The sequence below is a fragment of the Diabrotica undecimpunctata genome, chromosome 6 (assembly GCF_040954645.1).
Source record: "Diabrotica undecimpunctata isolate CICGRU chromosome 6, icDiaUnde3, whole genome shotgun sequence".
NCBI classification, from domain to species: Eukaryota; Metazoa; Arthropoda; class Insecta; order Coleoptera; family Chrysomelidae; genus Diabrotica; species Diabrotica undecimpunctata.
In genome coordinates this window covers 160,644,328-160,663,259 of record NC_092808.1, presented here as the reverse complement: position 1 = coordinate 160,663,259, position 18,932 = coordinate 160,644,328, and the positions used below count along the sequence as shown (strand labels likewise).

At 32.3% G+C, this 18,932-nt stretch overlaps 2 protein-coding genes across 4 annotated transcripts in view; one reads left to right on the top strand and one right to left on the bottom strand.

The window, feature by feature from the left end:
- Nucleotides 1–1,930: 1,930 nt before the first annotated feature.
- LOC140444219 (carboxypeptidase Q-like) lies at nt 1,931–10,478 on the top strand. Its single transcript, XM_072535965.1, has 6 exons — nt 1,931–2,309; nt 4,186–4,349; nt 4,434–4,669; nt 8,345–8,592; nt 9,822–10,004; nt 10,063–10,478. Exons 1-6 carry the CDS (start codon nt 1,972–1,974, stop codon nt 10,379–10,381), a joined length of 1,488 nt encoding a protein of 495 aa, XP_072392066.1. The 5' UTR covers nt 1,931–1,971; the 3' UTR covers nt 10,382–10,478.
- Nucleotides 10,479–10,837: 359 nt separating this feature from the next.
- The window catches only part of unc80 (unc80, NALCN channel complex subunit), an 87,124-nt gene continuing 79,029 nt past the window's right edge, over nt 10,838–18,932 (bottom strand). For all 3 annotated transcript variants that reach the window (XM_072535961.1, XM_072535963.1, XM_072535964.1), the window contains exons 52-58: nt 17,664–17,820; nt 14,728–14,898; nt 14,521–14,625; nt 13,231–13,359; nt 12,752–12,903; nt 11,527–11,795; nt 10,838–11,203 (exon numbers count right to left, since the gene is read on the bottom strand). In XM_072535961.1, the coding sequence (XP_072392062.1) occupies nt 10,933–11,203; nt 11,527–11,795; nt 12,752–12,903; nt 13,231–13,359; nt 14,521–14,625; nt 14,728–14,898; nt 17,664–17,820 (1,254 nt within the window). In that variant the 3' untranslated portion in view covers nt 10,838–10,932. The remainder of the gene's footprint in view (nt 11,204–11,526; nt 11,796–12,751; nt 12,904–13,230; nt 13,360–14,520; nt 14,626–14,727; nt 14,899–17,663; nt 17,821–18,932) is intronic.

The following is an 18,932-nucleotide window of genomic DNA, read 5'->3' as shown; positions in this document are numbered from 1 at the left end:
AACATCTTAAAGAAAAACAGATGATCGATGAAGATTCCTCTCTGAAACTTTCGGTAAAGAAAATTATTAATACTTCTTATTAGTGATCTATTTAGCTTTGGCATAACAGTTTATTATTTTATATTGTTTGTAGTTAGTCGATTAAGTTTTGATTATTGCTTTTTATTTTATTAGGATACGATGCATGCTTCTGCAAAAAGTATCTTTAAGCAGCTACTTAAATCTAGGAGCACTAAAACATATCCACCGGAGTTAAAAAGCTTTGCTCTCACTCTTAATTTCTATTCTCCAAAAGCTTACTTGTATGTCAGAAAAACTTTTCCTAACTGTTGCCTCATCCACGAACTCTTCAAAAGTGATATCAAGAGTAGCTTGTGAGCCTGGGTTTCAAAAAGAAACAGTGAATGTATTAAAACAAAAAGTAGTTGAAATTAGAAATAAAGGAAAATCATGTATCTGTGCTTTCATGGTCGATGAAATGTCTATACACCAGAAAATAGAATGGGATGGTGAAAAGGTTTTAGGGTAGGTGTAGCTTAATATTTATTAGCAATTATAAAAAGTATCATAACATTATATTTTCTATTTAAATAATTGAAAACATTAATTTAGGTATGTTGACATAAGAAATAAACCTCAAAGCGATTCTTCCAAAATTAAAGCAAAAGAAGCAATTGTATTCTTAATTAATAGTTTAAATGATTCATGGAAGCTGCCGATAGGTTACTTTTTAATCACTGGGTTATCAGGTGTTTAAAAAAGTAATCTAATAAAAATGTGCTTAAAAATAATGCACGAAGCTGATGTCACAGTTTACAATTACAAGTTTAACGTTTGATGGTGCAGCATCAAATATTAGCATGGTTAAACAACTTGGAGTTGATTTATCGATTAATTTCAATAAAGTATATTTTCTACATCCAGCAACAAATCAACCAATATATGTAATATTTGACCCTCCACATATGTTAACACTTATTCACAATACTTTAGGTTATTACAAAATTTTTTTTTGACGGGAATAATAAAACGATTAAATGGGAATATTTGCAAAAATTAGTAGACATTTAAGAAAAAGAAGGCCTTCATCTTGCAACTAGGATAACGCGAAGGCATTTAAATTGGTATAAGGAAAAAATGAAAGTGAAATTAGATGCCCAAAAGTTCAGCCAAAAAGTTGCTAAGGCAATACATTATTTGAGAAATAAAAGCTCAACAGAATTTGTACATAGCGAAGCTAATTGCAACATTAGATTGTACCACGAAGGTGAAAAACTAAATAATGTAATAAGAGTTAGAAGTAAGTTAACAAAAGCTTGTGTTTTATGGTCAATAAATTAATAGATTTCCTACATCTTTTTTTATCTAACCTGAAACTTCAACCCAAAAGAAAATTACTCTCCTTTAAATTTATTTTTGATTATCAAACAAGAAGAGATATACCAACGATATATATAATAATATATGTAGGTATGTACTTTCAAATAAAACATTTATTTTTACAAGTTAAGTCAAAAATATTATTAATTATTGGAAAAGGACAAAATAATAGAAGGCTATTAATGTTATGCCAATTTCTTACACTAATGTACCTATAAAATCTAATTTGTTTAAAAAACATACTTTCTTCCGTGCGTAATTTTTTTCTCTATGCTGACGAAATTATTCGCTTTACAATTTTAGTAAACATTTTATTAGTACAATACACCCACAGTAAAAATCCACATTACGTACTCTTGATTGTTACTGATATAAATTTTAATATCGTTTATGAGAATTATATAATCCAATTTTAAATTACCCCATTGAAAATTCTTATACTACGACTCTGTTGTCGACTAACAAGACACAAACTAATTAATTCAGAGGTTATCTTTAAACAATAAATAAAAATATTTAAACAATAAATAAAGTAAATCATAGCTTGGAAATTCTGATCATAAAATAGTTCTGGACTATCCATTCAACACGATGCTTGTTCGATCGGTACTAGTACTTGTCGTAATTGTTGCGTCCAACTGTGATAATGTTAATAACAAAGTGGAAGACGAGTGTCACTTATCGCAGAAACTAATCAAAGAAATTCAATCTTATAAACCTACGGTGAACAGGATTATAGATGCCGTAACAAAAGGAAAGCACAAGGGAAAGGTATATAACCATCTATCGGATTTTATCGACACTTTTGGTGCTAGGGTATCAGGCACCAAGAATTTAGAAAATTCTATTGATTATGTTCAGAATTTGCTGGTGCAAGCTGGTTTAGAGAATATACACGGCGAAAATGTTTCAGTTCCACATTGGGTTAGGTAAGCTTGATTCTTTACATTATTTCTATTACGTTAGGTAAGTTATTTTGTTTTATGATGACGCAAGTAAGTTTTTGGATTTGGCCAACTAAATGATATTTAGTTTTATTTTATAATTTATAAACGGGTGTTTTCTATACTTTCATTACATATAAATAGCTGGTTTTTTAACAGGACTTTTAAATGGACTAACTAAGGTTTCCTCATTTTTTCCGAATTTTTACTATGATTTACTCAGTTTTTCTGTCAGATCTTTTTTGCTTCTTTGGTCTTTCTTTTTATATTTTTATTGAGATTTCTATCTACAATATTCTTTGTTTACTCATATTTTTTGGATGATCTGGCTTTCTTCTACTCTCAACTTTATATAATTCTTCTTCTTCAATTTCTTCTTCAGATTTTCCATTTTCAGAGATCGCTGTTTCTTACCCTTCGTCGTCACTTATTTCTGTCCATCTGGTCTTCTTCACCTAAGCCTTTCTTCTTCGCGTCTTCTGCCACGGTCCTTTCATCTTCTCCTCGGTTTTTCTCTATACCAAGATAAAACAGGTAGAGACTCTTGTCTAGGTGAAGAGCCTTGATGCAAACCAACACTGGAAAACTGTCGGTGAATCTGACACAAGTACTCATTTTGGTGTAGGCTTCCTCAACCTTCAAGAGTCTTACGTACTTCTCAGGCACCCATTTCCCTCATACATGTCCATAGCTCTTGTCTAGGGACTGTGTCGTACGTCTTCTCCAGATCTATAAATACTAAATGTAGCTCTCTTTTCTTCTCGCCATTTCTCTACCAAATCTCTCAAAGTAAACAAAACATCTATTGTCCTCCTCTTTGGCATAAACCCAAACTGTTCTATTTTTATCGATGTCTCTCTCCTTAACATTCCATTTCTTTTCTTCCTTAACTATATACTTACGAAGGAGAAAAAAAGAACGAGGACTATGTATTACAATGATTTTTTGGTTTTTTCACAATTCTCTCTTGGACGTCTAGATGGAAAGTATAAAAAAATAGCACCAAATAAGAATTTAAAAAATGGTTGAAGATATATGAAGAGGGATAATATATATTATAGATAAGGATAGAGCCATAAAGTGGCAACAGCTACAAAAAAGAAGTGGAACAATGAAGAATATACAAAGTCAAAATGATATAATCGAGCCAATGCAAAGATAGAAAGAGGAAAGATGAAAAGAGTAGGTACGCAGGAACAGAAAGAAGAGATATATAAAAAACGAAATCAGGGAAGTTGGATGGACATTTGTTAAAAAGAATCTAAACAACTCATACAGACTAGGTATATAAAACAACATGCATTTAATAGAGTGTGCAGAAAATATTATAGACCCATTCCAAATTGGGTCATAGTACATAATGTACATAGGATATTTAGTAATTGAGTAAGTACAGAACTAATATTACACCTATTATTTTAACATGGTTTCACAAGCGTATAATGATATTAGAATAAGACAATTATCTATCAGTGTTACACTTTAATAATATTTTAAATATTTTTCTAATATTTCATCCACGTGGGCAACTGTAAAATTTTCAAGAAATCGATAACCTCGTCTTGACATTTCCCGACCGATAAAAGTATTATAGATAAATATAGAAGTGATACTGTAATTGTACATAATATGTAATATTATTATCGGAATTCTTTGAAATTTAACGACAGGAAAAAAAAAACAAATAGAACATATTATATGTTCACTTTACACTGCTCAACACCTCATTTTGTTACACTTAGTTATATATTTCTATAATTGAGTTGTTGCACATTATCATATTAATTTGTTATTTAACTTCTCATGTAATCTTCATAGTAGTTGTCATATTTTTGCCTTCATTATTAATAAATATTTCTAGGGGCACAGAAATTGCCGAAGTCCTCGAACCTCGAAGATCCAAAATTGGCGTGCTTGGCTTGGGACAAACAGCTAATACTCCTCCCGAAGGAATTACAGCAGAAGTCCTAGTCGTTCGTTCATTTGAGGAGTTAAACAAACCAGAAGTTTCAGCAGCAGCTAAAGGTAAGAGTTTTAAGTAAGTTTTCTGCTATTTGTTGTTAGAACCAAAGATGAATCATTTAGACTAACTTGTATTTGCGTTTTTAGGTAAAATAGTTGTCATCAACTTCCATTTTGAACGTTACGGAAGATCTGTCAAATACAGGAGCCAAGGACCTGTCGAAGCTGCCAAACATGGGGCTTTAGCGGTACTTATAAAATCGGTAACACCCTTTTCCATGTATACTCTTCATACAGGATACCTCAAGTACAGAAAGGATGTCAAAAAAATTCCGGCTCTTTCGATAACAGTTGAGGATGCTAACATGCTACAAAGATATCAGGTATTAACAGTTTTTAATAATCAGTTATTAAAGTCTATTTAAATTCTTCATTCTTAGTGATGCATTTAAAGAAGCTCTCGTGGAAGCCAGGTCAAGATTCTAATCTTGCTCAATACTATAGATCGTATTTTTACAAAAAACCTAGATTGTTCATCAAATGCAGACTATAATGGTCGATGCCTAATTAAAATTTGATTCTATATAATCAGTTTGACATAAAAGAGAATTTAAAACCTACATACAACTAATTACTCAAACAATGACTTTGTTGACATTAAAAGCCTTCCGTTCCGATATGTTTACCGAAATTTACAGATAAAAGGATTTCTCATTGCACTTGTCGGCTCTCCAAAACCTCCAAAATCTCTAAAATTGTTCAATATGTGGACGATATTTACATTTATACCGATATAAAAAACCCATTTTAATTTTTCTGATAAAAGCATAATGTATTACAGCATGAGGTGCATTTTTAGGTGCGATTGTTGCAATAAGTCTCACGTAGATTATCTGTTGGGAAGACTAAACTTGTTTGTTCTTTTTTTAAATTCTTTAACGGAAACTATCTAAGGTTTTCTGACCAAGTTTTCGTTAAAAATTCCAATCATCAAATTAACTATATACCTGACGCAAACATATGTCGTTTCATCTACCATAATATACTAAAAATTGCCCTTTAACTCCCGCTTAATTTTTGAAGTACATTCTACATAGCATTTGTCCATAGTTTGTTTTCTCAATGGACATTCCTCCGGAAAGGATTTATTAAAATGTTTTTCAAAAGAGCACTTAAAAATAGGGTGATTACCTTTATACAGTGGTTTGATGTGACCATCATCTGACATAATTCAAATTTAAATGTGTCTTTCTCCTTTTTATACTGCTTAAACTGCAGAGATATTTGGACTAATTTGGCTGAATTTAATGTTTCCAATATGCGTGTATGAAGTGGAGTTCCACAATGCTGGTCAATAAAGCACTTTTTATTACTTGAAATCTAAAATCTGAAAACCATGGCTGAGAGATTTGCTTGATTTGTTCAAATTGTTACTTTGATTGATATTGGAATGAGTCAAAGAGAAGTGGCCAGACAGTTTGGAGTCAGTCGTTGTACGGTCCAAAAAACATACCAACGATTTTTAGAGACTGGATATCACGAACGACGACCAGGATCAGACGCGTTAAGAATCACGACGGACAGAGAAGACCGTTCTTTACAACACACTTTTTTGCAAAATCGGTTCTTTATGGCTAGAGCATTCCAAAACATTTTCAAAATTGCGTTCTTAAGTTATACAGTGAGAAGGAGGTTGAGGAAATTTTGTCTAAGGGGTCGCTGCTCAGCAACAGAACCTTTGTTAATAGCAGCACATCGACAAAGCCGACTAAGTTTGCTAGAGACCACGAGCATTGGACGATAGAAGATTGGAAAAATGTTTTGTTTAGTGATGAGTCCAGGATGGTTCTTTATGGTTCAGACGGTCTTATAAAAAAGTACAGAAGACGCAGGGAACGATATGCTGCTTGTACTCGACGAGCATGTGTTGGTTTTTTAAGGAGGCTCTGTAATGTTTTGGCAGTCATTTCATTCGAAGGCCGTACTGAACTCGTGTTTGGAGCGTTCTATGCTTACCGATACATTATCGAAATTCTAGACGAGCATGCAGTGCCTTTTGCTGCGTTTGTGGGACAACGCGCGGTCGCACGTAGCCAGGTTGGTAACGCAATACCTGGAAACCGTCGGTGTGCCAAAAATGAATTGGCCGGCTCAAAGCCCAGACTTCAACCCGATTGAGCATGTTTGAGACCAACTCAAACGAAGAATAAGAAACTTAATACCTGCTCCAATAAATTGTGAGCAGCTTCGGTTGGCGCTCGTGAAAGAATGGGAAGCTTTTCATTAAGATAACATCCAGAATTTAATCAATTCAATGCCAAGTCGAATAAGGAGTGTAATTCAAAATAGAAGTGGTAATATAGAATAATAAAAAATCACGACTTTATTGTAATTTTTATAAAGAAAGCAGAAAAAATTTACAATGTTAATTTTTTAAATTTCCCAATAAAATTATCATTTTGGGAGAAGTTTTTTTTGACATTTGTTATTTAAGAAATGGTTGCATATTGCTTTATAATATATTCTTAAACATTACACAAACATCTAATAATCAATTTCTTGTACGGTTCGTGAAAAATTAAAAAATGTCAAATATTTTTGGAGGCCTCTTTTTAATGACGCGCAGATATATATAATTTAAGGAAAATGGTTAAGGATTTCCCAAAAACTAAGCTTTAAGTCTCGATCACGTACCCTAGAAATCTATTATGAACAAACGATTCATATTTTATTAATTACCAAACTTTTATTATAGAAAGGTTTATTAGTAATAGTAGTATGAATAATAACATGGGTAATACAATTTAAAAAAAGACACAAATTAATGGAATCATCCAAAAAAAAAAGGTAAAACATGCAAAAAACATATAAAAAAGGCAAAATAGGCAAAAAATTTTGATTATTGCTAATATTTTAAAGTCCCCTCTAGTACCGCTACTGATTTATATGTCTTGCTGTCTACATTCATCGGAAAAATGTGGTTAACCGCTTGTCTGGCATTTTTTATGACTCAGTTGTCATGTGTTTATTTTTTAATTATAATAAATTATTCAAATTGATGCTTCATCGACTTGTAAATAAAAAATGCCTGGTATTAAAAATATTTCTTAATTGAACATATACTATACATTTATATATTGTATATTTTTTTAATCAAAAATCTTATGAATTTTTGGCTTTTCATATTTCTTTACTGGTGTAACAGCTTTTTGGAAAAAATAACAAAATCAATAAAATCTATTTTAATATAGGTATCAAATAAAGTGAAAAAAAAAATATTAAAAAACTATTAGATACACTGCCGAGCATAAAATGAGGGTTTCCCTGTAATTTAAATTTATTTTAGAAATTATTCTTTTTTAAATATATTCGGTTGTAACATAGTTTACTAACGGATTACTTAAATAAAACAACATTTTTACCTCAAAGTTTATTTGAAAGTTACGAAAATGGACAGTTTTCCTTTAGTATACTAAATATTAAAAAGGGACAATTTTAATTTGATGTGCTTTATGTTGAAACAAAAGGAATTTTGAGAACTTCGATAGCGAGTACTCCCTTCTGATAATCATAACATCTTTCAAAGGACGAGGCATGTTTTGGATCAGATGATTTTGTATCGCATTCTGCGGAAAAGCAGCGACCCAGTTAATCGAGTTCGAGAAGATAAACCAGCAGCATAAAATTGCCTTCTAACTGTCCATTTACTTACGTTTGCATAGCCCACTTCTTGCAAACGATTTTGAATGAAAACTGTCGTAACCGTTCGGTTTCTCAAAGCACTAAAAACGACAAAGCAGTCATCACAGCTGTTGTAATTCTGTCTCGACCTGAACCAGGTCTTTGAATCGATAAATCACCAGACAACTGGCTCATCATCATCACATGGTGAGATTTGTGCAGCCACTACTGCGTTTTGCAAACAACAAGTGTAATAATATCGTGACCAGCGGATGCGAAAACTTCGCAGAATAAAATTCTTTTATCAACCGTCTAAGATAAAATTTATTAATTATTGATTCTGTTTTCGAATAAGAAAAAAATCATTTTAATTCTAGGATAAAGGTAAAAAAATTGTAATAAAACTACAAGTAGACTCGCAACATCTGCCTGATGAAACCTCAAGAAACTTAGTGGCAGAAATTAAAGGATCAGAAAAAGAGCAAAAAATCGTTGTTGTATCCGGTCATTTGGATAGTTGGGATGTTGGAGTTGGTGCAATGGATGATGGTGGTGGATCATTTATTTCTTGGTATTCAATGGTTCTTCTAAAATCACTCGGTTTAAGAGCAAGGAGAACTCTAAGGTGAGTATCTAAATTGACCGCAATTTTAACAACAAACTAAATGTTTTGTATATGCGAACGACATCCATGACATAATATAACTGTCTAAGACCCATGAATATTGTTCTAAGTTGGCATCTAAATAGACCACACATAGATAAAATTAAGACATGAGTCTATTAAGAAATGTTGTAGTTGACTATCGCGTTATGTGCTTTGCAATTCTGTCAAAATAATCTTCTTTTCAAAATAGTTCGGTATTAGCAAATCTACCATTACGGATATTAATAAGAACAACGGAAAGATCAAAAAACGGGAAGGTAGAATGTGCGTTGTTCATGTGGTCTTTATAGTTGCTGCTGTTAATATCTACCCTTTAACTCCGTAAAGTAGCTTAGAGAGTACGTAGCATTTCGTGGCGCGTCATCGGAGGTTAACGCTTAGGTGGTGGTTGCTTAAGAGTTTTCTCATTTTGATGAATTTGGATCTTGCTATTTCAATTCGGATCTTAATCTCTACGTCTGGGTCCCACTTATTATTTACTGTATATCCCAGATATTTAAATCGGTGTACTCTTTCAATACGTTCGGCTTCAATATTCAGGTCGATATGTTATATGTTCTTTTTACTGATCACCATAAATTTAGTTTTCTTTCTATTGATCTTCAGTACAAATTGGTTGCCAGTTGTATTTACTTTATTTTGTACAGCACAAAAGTAGATTTCAACCAGTTCGATGGAATTTGACCAGTATCGTATATCTTATTATTAAACAGTTCCAATACTAGATTCAGGTTGTTGTAGTTACAAACTTTTAAAAATTCGACTGGTATTTCATCGCATCCTGTTGCTTTCCCATCTTTCGTTTGATCTATAGCTTTTATCACCTCACTTTTCAATATTTTTGATCCATTCAGATCAAGAGTGTTCGTAGAAATATAATGATAATCCATAAACAAATCTTTTATGTAATTTGTCAAGTCTGTAACTGTTCTTGTTTATCTACAATAAGTTTGTTGTTCTCGTCTATTAACCTACCAAACTGTTTTTTCTTGTAAGTATAAGTAAACTTCTTGATTTTTTTATGCATATTAAAACTATCGTGTCTTCGTTCTAGCTCTTCTATCTCTTGACATTTTTCTTGTAACCATTTCTCTTTGAATTCTTTTATCTTTCTGCTTTTTGTTGGGCCAATATACACAAATCAAGCTTAATTAAAACCATAGCTGTATCAAATTATCTTCCTTTAGAGTTATTCTGTGGACTGCCGAGGAACCTGGTTTCATAGGAGCCCAAGCATACGACAAAGCGCACAAGAATGATCTGGATGATTTTACTTTTGTAATGGAATCTGACGAAGGTACTTTCAATCCTCTGGGAATAGAATATACAACCGGCAAAAAAGGTGGATGTATATTAAAGGAAATTGTTGGGTAAGTAAATATCACGCATTTTCTTTTAAGAATTTCAAGGAACATAAACACATTTTAGATTACTTGAACCGATAAATGCAACACAGACCCAATACAGCGAATCTGTAGGATCCGACATAGCGATGTGGGCTAAGAAGATTCCGATAGCTGGTCTTTTGAACGAAAACCAGAAATATTTCTGGTACCATCACTCAGTCGCCGACAGTTTGGATATCTTGGACTCAGACACATTAGATAAGGCTACAGCTGTCTGGGCATCTGTAGCTTATGTAGTAGCTGATCTCAAAGAAGAATTTCCCAGAGATTTTGATGATATTTCAAAGTTACCCATCAACAAATTAATAGAAAAATTGCGCCAAAGTGGACAAAATCATTAGTTAGTTCGTAATATTGTGATTATAAAGCGAATAAGTATTATACAGAGGCAGCACAATATTATAATTAGTTTATTAATAAAGATAAATTTGTTTTTTATTGGTAATTCATTTACAAATTTTAAAGTATAATAGTCTGATAAATATTATAAAAAGAGCCATACATAGGGTTCAATTACCCTATTATTAACCTGTAAAGAGCACACCAATATCTACAACTGTGAAACTGCAACACAAATATCTTTGATACTTAGTTTTAATTATTTAAATAACAAAAGTGGTACAGTAGACGGTACAGTAGACTATCGCGAAGCTTTATACCATGTTTTTCTGTATTTTTAAAATAAATAAAGTAATTTTATTACAACATTGCATTAGATAAAAAAAGTAATACAACGCCAGTATAGTATTATACGAGTACATAAATTATAGCTAGTATATATAAATTAAACAACTACATACTATTAGATATTATATATTAATGTTATATTATACATATACTAAAAATCTGCTAAACAATTAATAATACTTTGAAGAACAAGTTACGTAGTTTATTAAATAAGAGTGTTCTCGTCTTGAGCATCAAACACCATCAATAGCGACTGATGCGAAGACGACTTCTCGCTAGGACCTAGCAGAGCTGTCTTTTCTCCGTTTTCGTTGAGGCTGCAGTCCGGAGAAGAATTATCCATCAAGAGAAAATTATTCGTTGTGGTAGCGCTACTCGTGGAGGGCAAACTGTGGATGTCCGGCGACGCAAGTGGGGGAAACGCTTTGGGTGACGATTCCAGAGTTTCCTTGAGGTGCATCACTGGGTAGGATTCCCTGGAAAAGTAGGCCTATGCAGAGCGTAAAGTAAATCTAGGTTTTGTGAATTTGTTGAGAACTAATTTATTATTTTACTTTGAATATAAGAACTTAATATTTCTTAATGTTTTTAAGGTTATAAAAATAGGCACTACATGGTGCTTAAAACTGTTACATTAATAAATAAAATGTAGGAATTTTAAGAAACCTTTTTGATTTATTGTTAACTTGTGCAACAACAGTGCACAGCTTTAGCCCTTTCTGTCACTTTTTACTACTTAGTTTGATTTCTTGTTTAATATTTAAATTGGCCAAAATATTATATAACAAATAAATTTAACCTGTAACCTGACGTGCTAGAAGTCTGCGAAATAGCAGAATCCTCGTCCCAGGATCCTTCCGCCATCTTGTTTCTGGTAGCAATTCGTAAACGATGAGAATCAGAAATCGGTTCAAATTTTTGATCGGCTTTTTGCGTTGTTGTTTGAGATTGCGATTGTTGAGTTTCCTGCAGAGATTGAGTAATTACTGGAGGAGTAAGTGGTGGAGATAGAGAATCTTGATGTTGCGGGCCTAGAATCGATTCTGATTCTAGTTTTGCTTGGGCGACCTAAAAATGAATAAATTTAAAATACACTTTATAGTCAAAAATAAATTATCATTTTGAAACTTTTTGATCAAGTACTTATCTACAGTTTCCCTTTCACACTTTCCTAAACATGTACTCAATAACTGAATTCGGCCATTGACCGAACAAAAGCTAGATAAAAGAACAAAGAATGTACTTTTAGGCTACTTTTCGAAGGTTTTTATGTTTTTTTGCTATGCTTACTATGTGTTTCCACTCTCTCCGCTCCTGAATCATTTCTCTTTAGTTTAAAATTTTAATCTTTAATATATCCTCTATTAGTTAATATTTTCATCGTATTTTTGGTATTCTTCTTGGTCTGTTTATCATTAGTTTCCAGTTCGTTATCCTCCCAATTAGTGAATATTATTCTTTTCTTTGTATGTGTCCAAACCATCTTATTCTTTGTACTTTAATAAATTTTACTACGGGATTAAATTAAAAAGGGATTAAATATAATTAAAATAAATCACACGAAGACTAGACACAACGTTAACCGATGATTTAAAAATGCATGATGAATCTAGATGGACTAGAGCAGAACTGAACTAAAAAAATAATAGAAAACTGTCAAACTACAGTCAAAATCATTTTTATTTTTATATCGTTATCACCTTACTGTGATTAGCGATCTAATTGGTCACCATAATATGGAAAACGGCAGCTGTGAAAATTTCTGTTGACGTGTTTCAACCTATCTGCATAGGTCTTTTAACCGTTTAAGTTTTACCTTTTAAATGTCAACGAATTTTAGAGCTTTTCTTGTGAATTAACGGTATTGACACCTCTTCTCATTGGTCATCAAAACAAGTTATAGATAGATATATTAAGTTCTTTCTTCTTCTTAGAGTGCCGTCTCCCTACGGATGTTGGCCATCATAATGGCTATTTTTATTTTTGTTTTTAAAAATTGAGTATCCATTTAAAATGTTTCTTACCTCAGCTTGCCTGGTTTTCTTGCTCTTTCTTATACGAAAGGTTTTCCTGCTTTGGGGTTTAATGCGCTGCAATCTTGGTTTATTTGGATATATCTCTCCGGAGCTGTCTTCGGCAGGACTTCCTGGACTTAAAGGTGTTATCGATGTTTCTCCTATACATAAAACAATTACCAATGCAACATTTATGATGTGCGGTGAATTATGTTCACACTAATCAACACCTTAGGAAGACCAACGATTTAAATATTTAATATTTCTGAATTTTGGCCGGAATCGATACCAACACCGTTTCTGTCCAAAATCTGCGTTGGATCTTCCTAGCTGGTGTGTAGCATAACGCCATATTTGGCTTTATAGCATCCAAAAATACATTTTTAGATAAAAATTCAATAATTTGTCATAAAACTATGATTTTTTTACTTAAGGGCACATAACATAACACCAAATCATAAAAAATTACTAAAGAACCAGCGTTTTACCTGAGGAGTGTCTAAATTCTACGGAAGAAACGAAACGTAGTTTGTGGGCCTTATGGAACATAAGGGATTCTGATTTGGGCATAGGTACACCGTGGTCGTCACTAACTGAAGATCTTTGGGATGAACGGTCTGTAAGAATTACATGCACAAATTGTTCTACAGGTTTTGTACAAATGTAAAACTAATAAGGTATTAAAAAACTATACTTGGATTTGTTGCTTTGTCTTCTGTAGTTTAAGAATATATTGTAAGCTCCCGATTTTTGAATTACACAATCGTATTTAATAATAATAATAAGTTTTGTAGTAAATTGGAAACAAAAAAACCTAAGTGTAGCTTTTCATAGTTTATAAGGTATAATGATTAGAGAAATTCTAGTAAAAGTTAAGCCATTCAACTACGCTCATTAAAAAACCAAATTTAACGCCACTTGTAAGAAGTTTACGCAAAAGAAACATACAGTACCTACATACAAATTTGTGTGGAAAAATACTGTATGAATGAAAAACTGTTCGGCAGGTGAAAAGCCTCACGACAAAAAAAAACAAATTGAGGAAAACCGCAGTGTAAAAAAAATATTCCGATGGCTAAAAAATCGCGCTTAACTAGAAATTTTTACATCACAAAAATGCTCGACTACAAAAAGTTGGTGTTGGTGGCTGGTGTAGGTATGACTGCAATATTTCAACGAGTTACATTGGAAATATTTTTTTTAGTTTTATTAATACGCCGTCGTGCAATACTTTGTCAAATGCTTGTGCAATATCCAGGAATACTGTTGAACAAATTTTGTCCCCTTCCAATTCTTTCTCTATTTCAATTATTATTTGATCGATCTGGTCAAGTGTGGATGGTTTATCACGAAATCAAAATTGGTGTGTCGGAATAATATCTTTTTGTTCAATTATATGGTTCGTAGTAGCAATTTTTCAAACACCTTTGAGATTATGAATAGTAAGGAGATTGGCCTGTATGATATGTTACCGTACTTTGGGTATCATTATGACCTCTGCAGTTTTCCAAAGGATAGGAACATATCTAAGTTTAAAAGATGCATTCATTAGGATAATAAGCTCTACTATGGCTTTTATGGTAATTTTTTATTATCTTACCATTGATCAAGCCAAAACCAGGCGTTTTTATTATTATTAAATGTAAATATACTCGTAATTATTAAATAACCACAGTTGACGCACTTAATTTGAGTTAGCAAAAGTAACTTCTACTTATTACCACAATTAATTAATTGGGGTGCTTACAAAGTTGCAAATACAGAATTGAATAGATTACCTGGTTGAGCGCCTGGGGTAGAGTGACCGTTAGCGTTTGGTTCTTGTCCTTCGCTTATGTGCGAACTTTGAACGGGAGTTGAAGTGTGGCTTGTACTTGACGATTCTAAAAATCACAAAAAAATATTTCATACAAACAAACAAGCACTGCAAAACTGAAGAAGGAATAATTTTCTGTATAAAATGATTTATAAATTACCAGGAATACCTTTGAGATGGGAATGCATTATGTCGTGAGTTCCAGAGGTCTTTCCGTGATGGCCTTCGCCTGTTAGAAGACCAATCAACGACGGTCTTTGAGTTCTGGTTGAATGGACTTCTGTTGTCATTTGACAGGTAGGAGCAGAATCTTTTTTTGTCTCGAACAAATTCTCCCGTGCTAAAAGAAAATAATATAGTTGAACAAAGTTAATTTTTTTTATTTGAGAAAAAGTCGCATCCACCTAATGGTTATTAGCAACGGAACAATACATAAGTTACAATTTTGTGGTAGAATATAATTATTATAAATTATCTACAAAAACATTATTAGATTTTATTAAATACACCAATTGGTTTTAAAAAGCCAATTAAATTTTTTGGTTCCTTATTATTGTCAAGCAGCACTGATATATTTGACACTATATTAAAATTAATACGTTCTTGCGTGAATTTTTTGCATTCAATGAGAATATGTCTGACAGTTAGGTGTTTGTTACAAGACTCATAAATAGGTGGTTCAGTTCTTGCGAACAAATATGAGTGAGTAAGCCTGGTATTACCTAGTCGTAGGCGGTTGAATACTGTTTGCTCATAACAACTTTGATAAACTGTTTTGATTTTTTTAACTGTGTCTTTAAAATATCAAAATCGAGATCATTTAATAGTCCTATGCATCTATCCAATGGGTAGTGAATACCATAGTTTGTTCTGCAGAGTGTATTATGTTATTCTATTGACTTTACGAGAATAACTTATAAAAAACATTTTTTTACACTTAACTGGTGTTTGTTCTAATTATACCAATTTCGTAGTCGGTTGAAGTCGTCTTGCGACAAGGATTTGTCATTTAGACTATCTGTAACTTTTCAAAATTTCAAGTCATCTGCCAACATTAGACATTTGCTATTTACGGAACAGGAAGTGATGTCGGTAACGAAGATATTAAAAGAAGTGAAGAAGTGTGGCCTTTTTGAGGAACTCCAGATGTTACTGAGATACTGTCAGATGCGTTTTTAATCCATTCAACAAACCTGACATAAAAACCTACATTAATTAATTTTCTTAAAAGTATTTGGTGATCTACACGATCAAATGGCCGTGGAAAAATCTGTCTATATAGCATGTACCTGTTTACGATCTTCCATTTAATCATATATCAGACTGATAGCAAACCAAGTTTGTTGTAGTTAATCTTTTGCTATGAAAACCATGATATGATTAAGATAATAAGCCTTTAAAGAAGCAAGAAAAGTTACTTTGCTATAAGACAGTCGAAGAGCTTAGGGATTGCAGATTGTACACAAATACTACGACAATTTTTAATGTTGTCTTTCTGACCATTTTTAAATATAGGAACAACATAACTTTCTTTCCATGAAGAAGAAAATATAAAGGTTTCCACAGATCTATTAAACAATATAACAAACGGCAATACAAGATTACAGACACACTTTTTTAATCAAAAATGAGGCAGTTCATCTGGGCTAGCAGTAAGCTTGTTGGGCAGCTTACTTATGCCACTAAAAAATCAGTCATGGTAATCTTAAAAGGACAAATATTTGTACTAAAGTTTCTATTTAATAGATGGATAAATACGTAAAGGTTATTCTTATTTGGTATTTTATATCTGGAATTTTATAAATCAATTAGCTGTCTTGATCATTTGTTGCTGATTGGACTTGATAAAAAGGAGTTAGGTAGGTTATAACTAGATTGCTTATTATTGATGTACTTCCAAATTGATTTTGGGTCAGTTTTTAGGTTAGTATTCATATTTTTGATATAGCTGTAGCAAATTTCAGACAGTTGTTTACATTTAGCTCTTTGGTGGGAAAATTTGATATAGTCAGCATCAGAACCATTATTAACATAAATATAAGAAGCATGTTTTTTTCCAGAGTCAGCCTTCTAAGAACAGCACAGAACCACTCAGGAAAAAATTAAGTTCTATATTTCTTCAATAGCGCAAAGTTAGCAATTTCTATAGAAAGAACTTTATAGAATAATTTTGTAGCCACAACATTATCATTAATCATACATACCTGTCAGTCTATGGAAGCAAGTTTAGCGCTATGTAATAGCTATTCTGAAAATCGTAAAACAATTCATCATAAACCAACTTATTTCTATTTGTTTCTTTTATATCAAGGTTTAAGCAACATACAGAACCCACATAATGGATTCTAGAAGGGGATCTACAAGGGGATCACATAACGGAATAGAATCCCACATAATGGAATCTAAAAATACATTATGATTATTGGGAATATGATTACGTTGATACAATTTTAAAAAACTAAAGGTTTGAGCAATATTCACAGCTGGATCACCTACAGGACAATGCACCATTACACCAAACTCATCATTCTACCATGATGCATTGGGAACTGCACACTCTGTGCTGAGTATCGCAGTACAACATTTTCCACAGTTTGAGAATGCCAGTTGTATACTTTGCGAGATGGTTGTGAAGGTATGTAGACACCAGCGACAACAAACTTGACTTAATTATGTTGACATAAGATATGTATTTGCTTAACCCGATCTTCACGCATAATAATGGTTAGTATGAGATTAGGTTACTAATAAGATTAGTAATGCTGTAATGCTTCTCCTGTTAAACAAAAATATTTTACTTTTGTTATAAAAAATCTGGTCACACAACAAAAAAAAAAAAATACGTACCATCGCACTACAAGGAAGAGATAACCAGTGTTTGCAACAGTATGATGGCGCCCTACACTTTACTTTGACGTTGTAAGCCACTGTCATATACGATTAAAAGCGCGACTCAATTGAACACGTAGTAAAAAATGCTAAAAATCTTAAGATTATTTTGACACACATTATAAAACGTTTTTAAATCAAGTCAATTAACAAGAGTTTACGAATGACTTTAGAAAAAACTGAGTAACTACAACTTTAAAAAGAAAAAACACTTACAGTTTTCAATTTCTTCTTTCAGCAGTTTCATCTCGTGGGCCAGTTCCATTAATAGTGCTCCCCTACCTTTTGGAAGCGGCAAACCAATGCTGTGCATCTTATTTCTTATCTTGGAATGCATATTTCGTTCAAAATCTGATATAGGCGGCTGTGCTAGCTATACATATACACAAAGAAGTTATTAATGACCTAAATATTTTCCTTAAGCTAAGTATGTCTTAAGAAACTTTGTGATACCTAGTTTAATTCCTTTAGATGGAATTTCCAGAACAATCTTATTAAGAACTAGTAGGTTTTGGTAACACACACGTGCTTAGTCATTTACGTATCTGGGTCCCAAAAATTCTAAATTATGTGTTTTCAATACTTCGTCATGTCGGTGGATTTATTGCGACATAGTGAAGACTTTGAGCTTGGAGTCTTGAAAAAGAAGCTGGTTGTCCTGTATATCCTCGCATTCACCTTCGGTTTAATATCAATTTTTTAAAAGTTTTGGTCGTGCTTATTCTTAATTAGTTTCTTCTCTTTTTCATGAGCTTGATTCTATAAGGACATTGGTGATCATCATAACCTATTTAACTCTGTCAGCATCAGTTCTGAAGAGTTCTATTGTTGTTTTTCCACTCCACTGCTTTAAATTTTTTAGTAGTAGTAGTTTAGACGTAGTCGAATTTAGAGTTTTATTCGAGAATTACAAAGCAGTTTTTTTATTTTTTCGAAAGATTTTCTGGCCTGTTCTATTCTATATCTATTCTCGATCGAAAATCCTATTATTCTGTTATTTTGTCAAATCCTATTATTAATTATCCTGCTGATATATTTATTTTATTTAATATTTCGTTAACTATTAACTTTAGTTAAAGGTATTTTATACCAAAATTCAGAAGTATTAATGTTTGATTCAAAGCTTGATTCTATAAGGACATTGGTGATCATCATAACCTATTTAACTCTGTCAGCATCAGTTCTGAAGAGTTCTATTGTTGTTTTTCCACTCCACTGCTTTAAATTTTTTAGTAGTAGTAGTTTAGACGTAGTCGAATTTAGAGTTTTATTCGAGAATTACAAAGCAGTTTTTTTATTTTTTCGAAAGATTTTCTGGCCTGTTCTATTCTATATCTATTCTCGATCGAAAATCCTATTATTCTGTTATTTTGTCAAATCCTATTATTAATTATCCTGCTGATATATTTATTTTATTTAATATTTCGTTAACTATTAACTTTAGTTAAAGGTATTTTATACCAAAATTCAGAAGTATTAATGTTT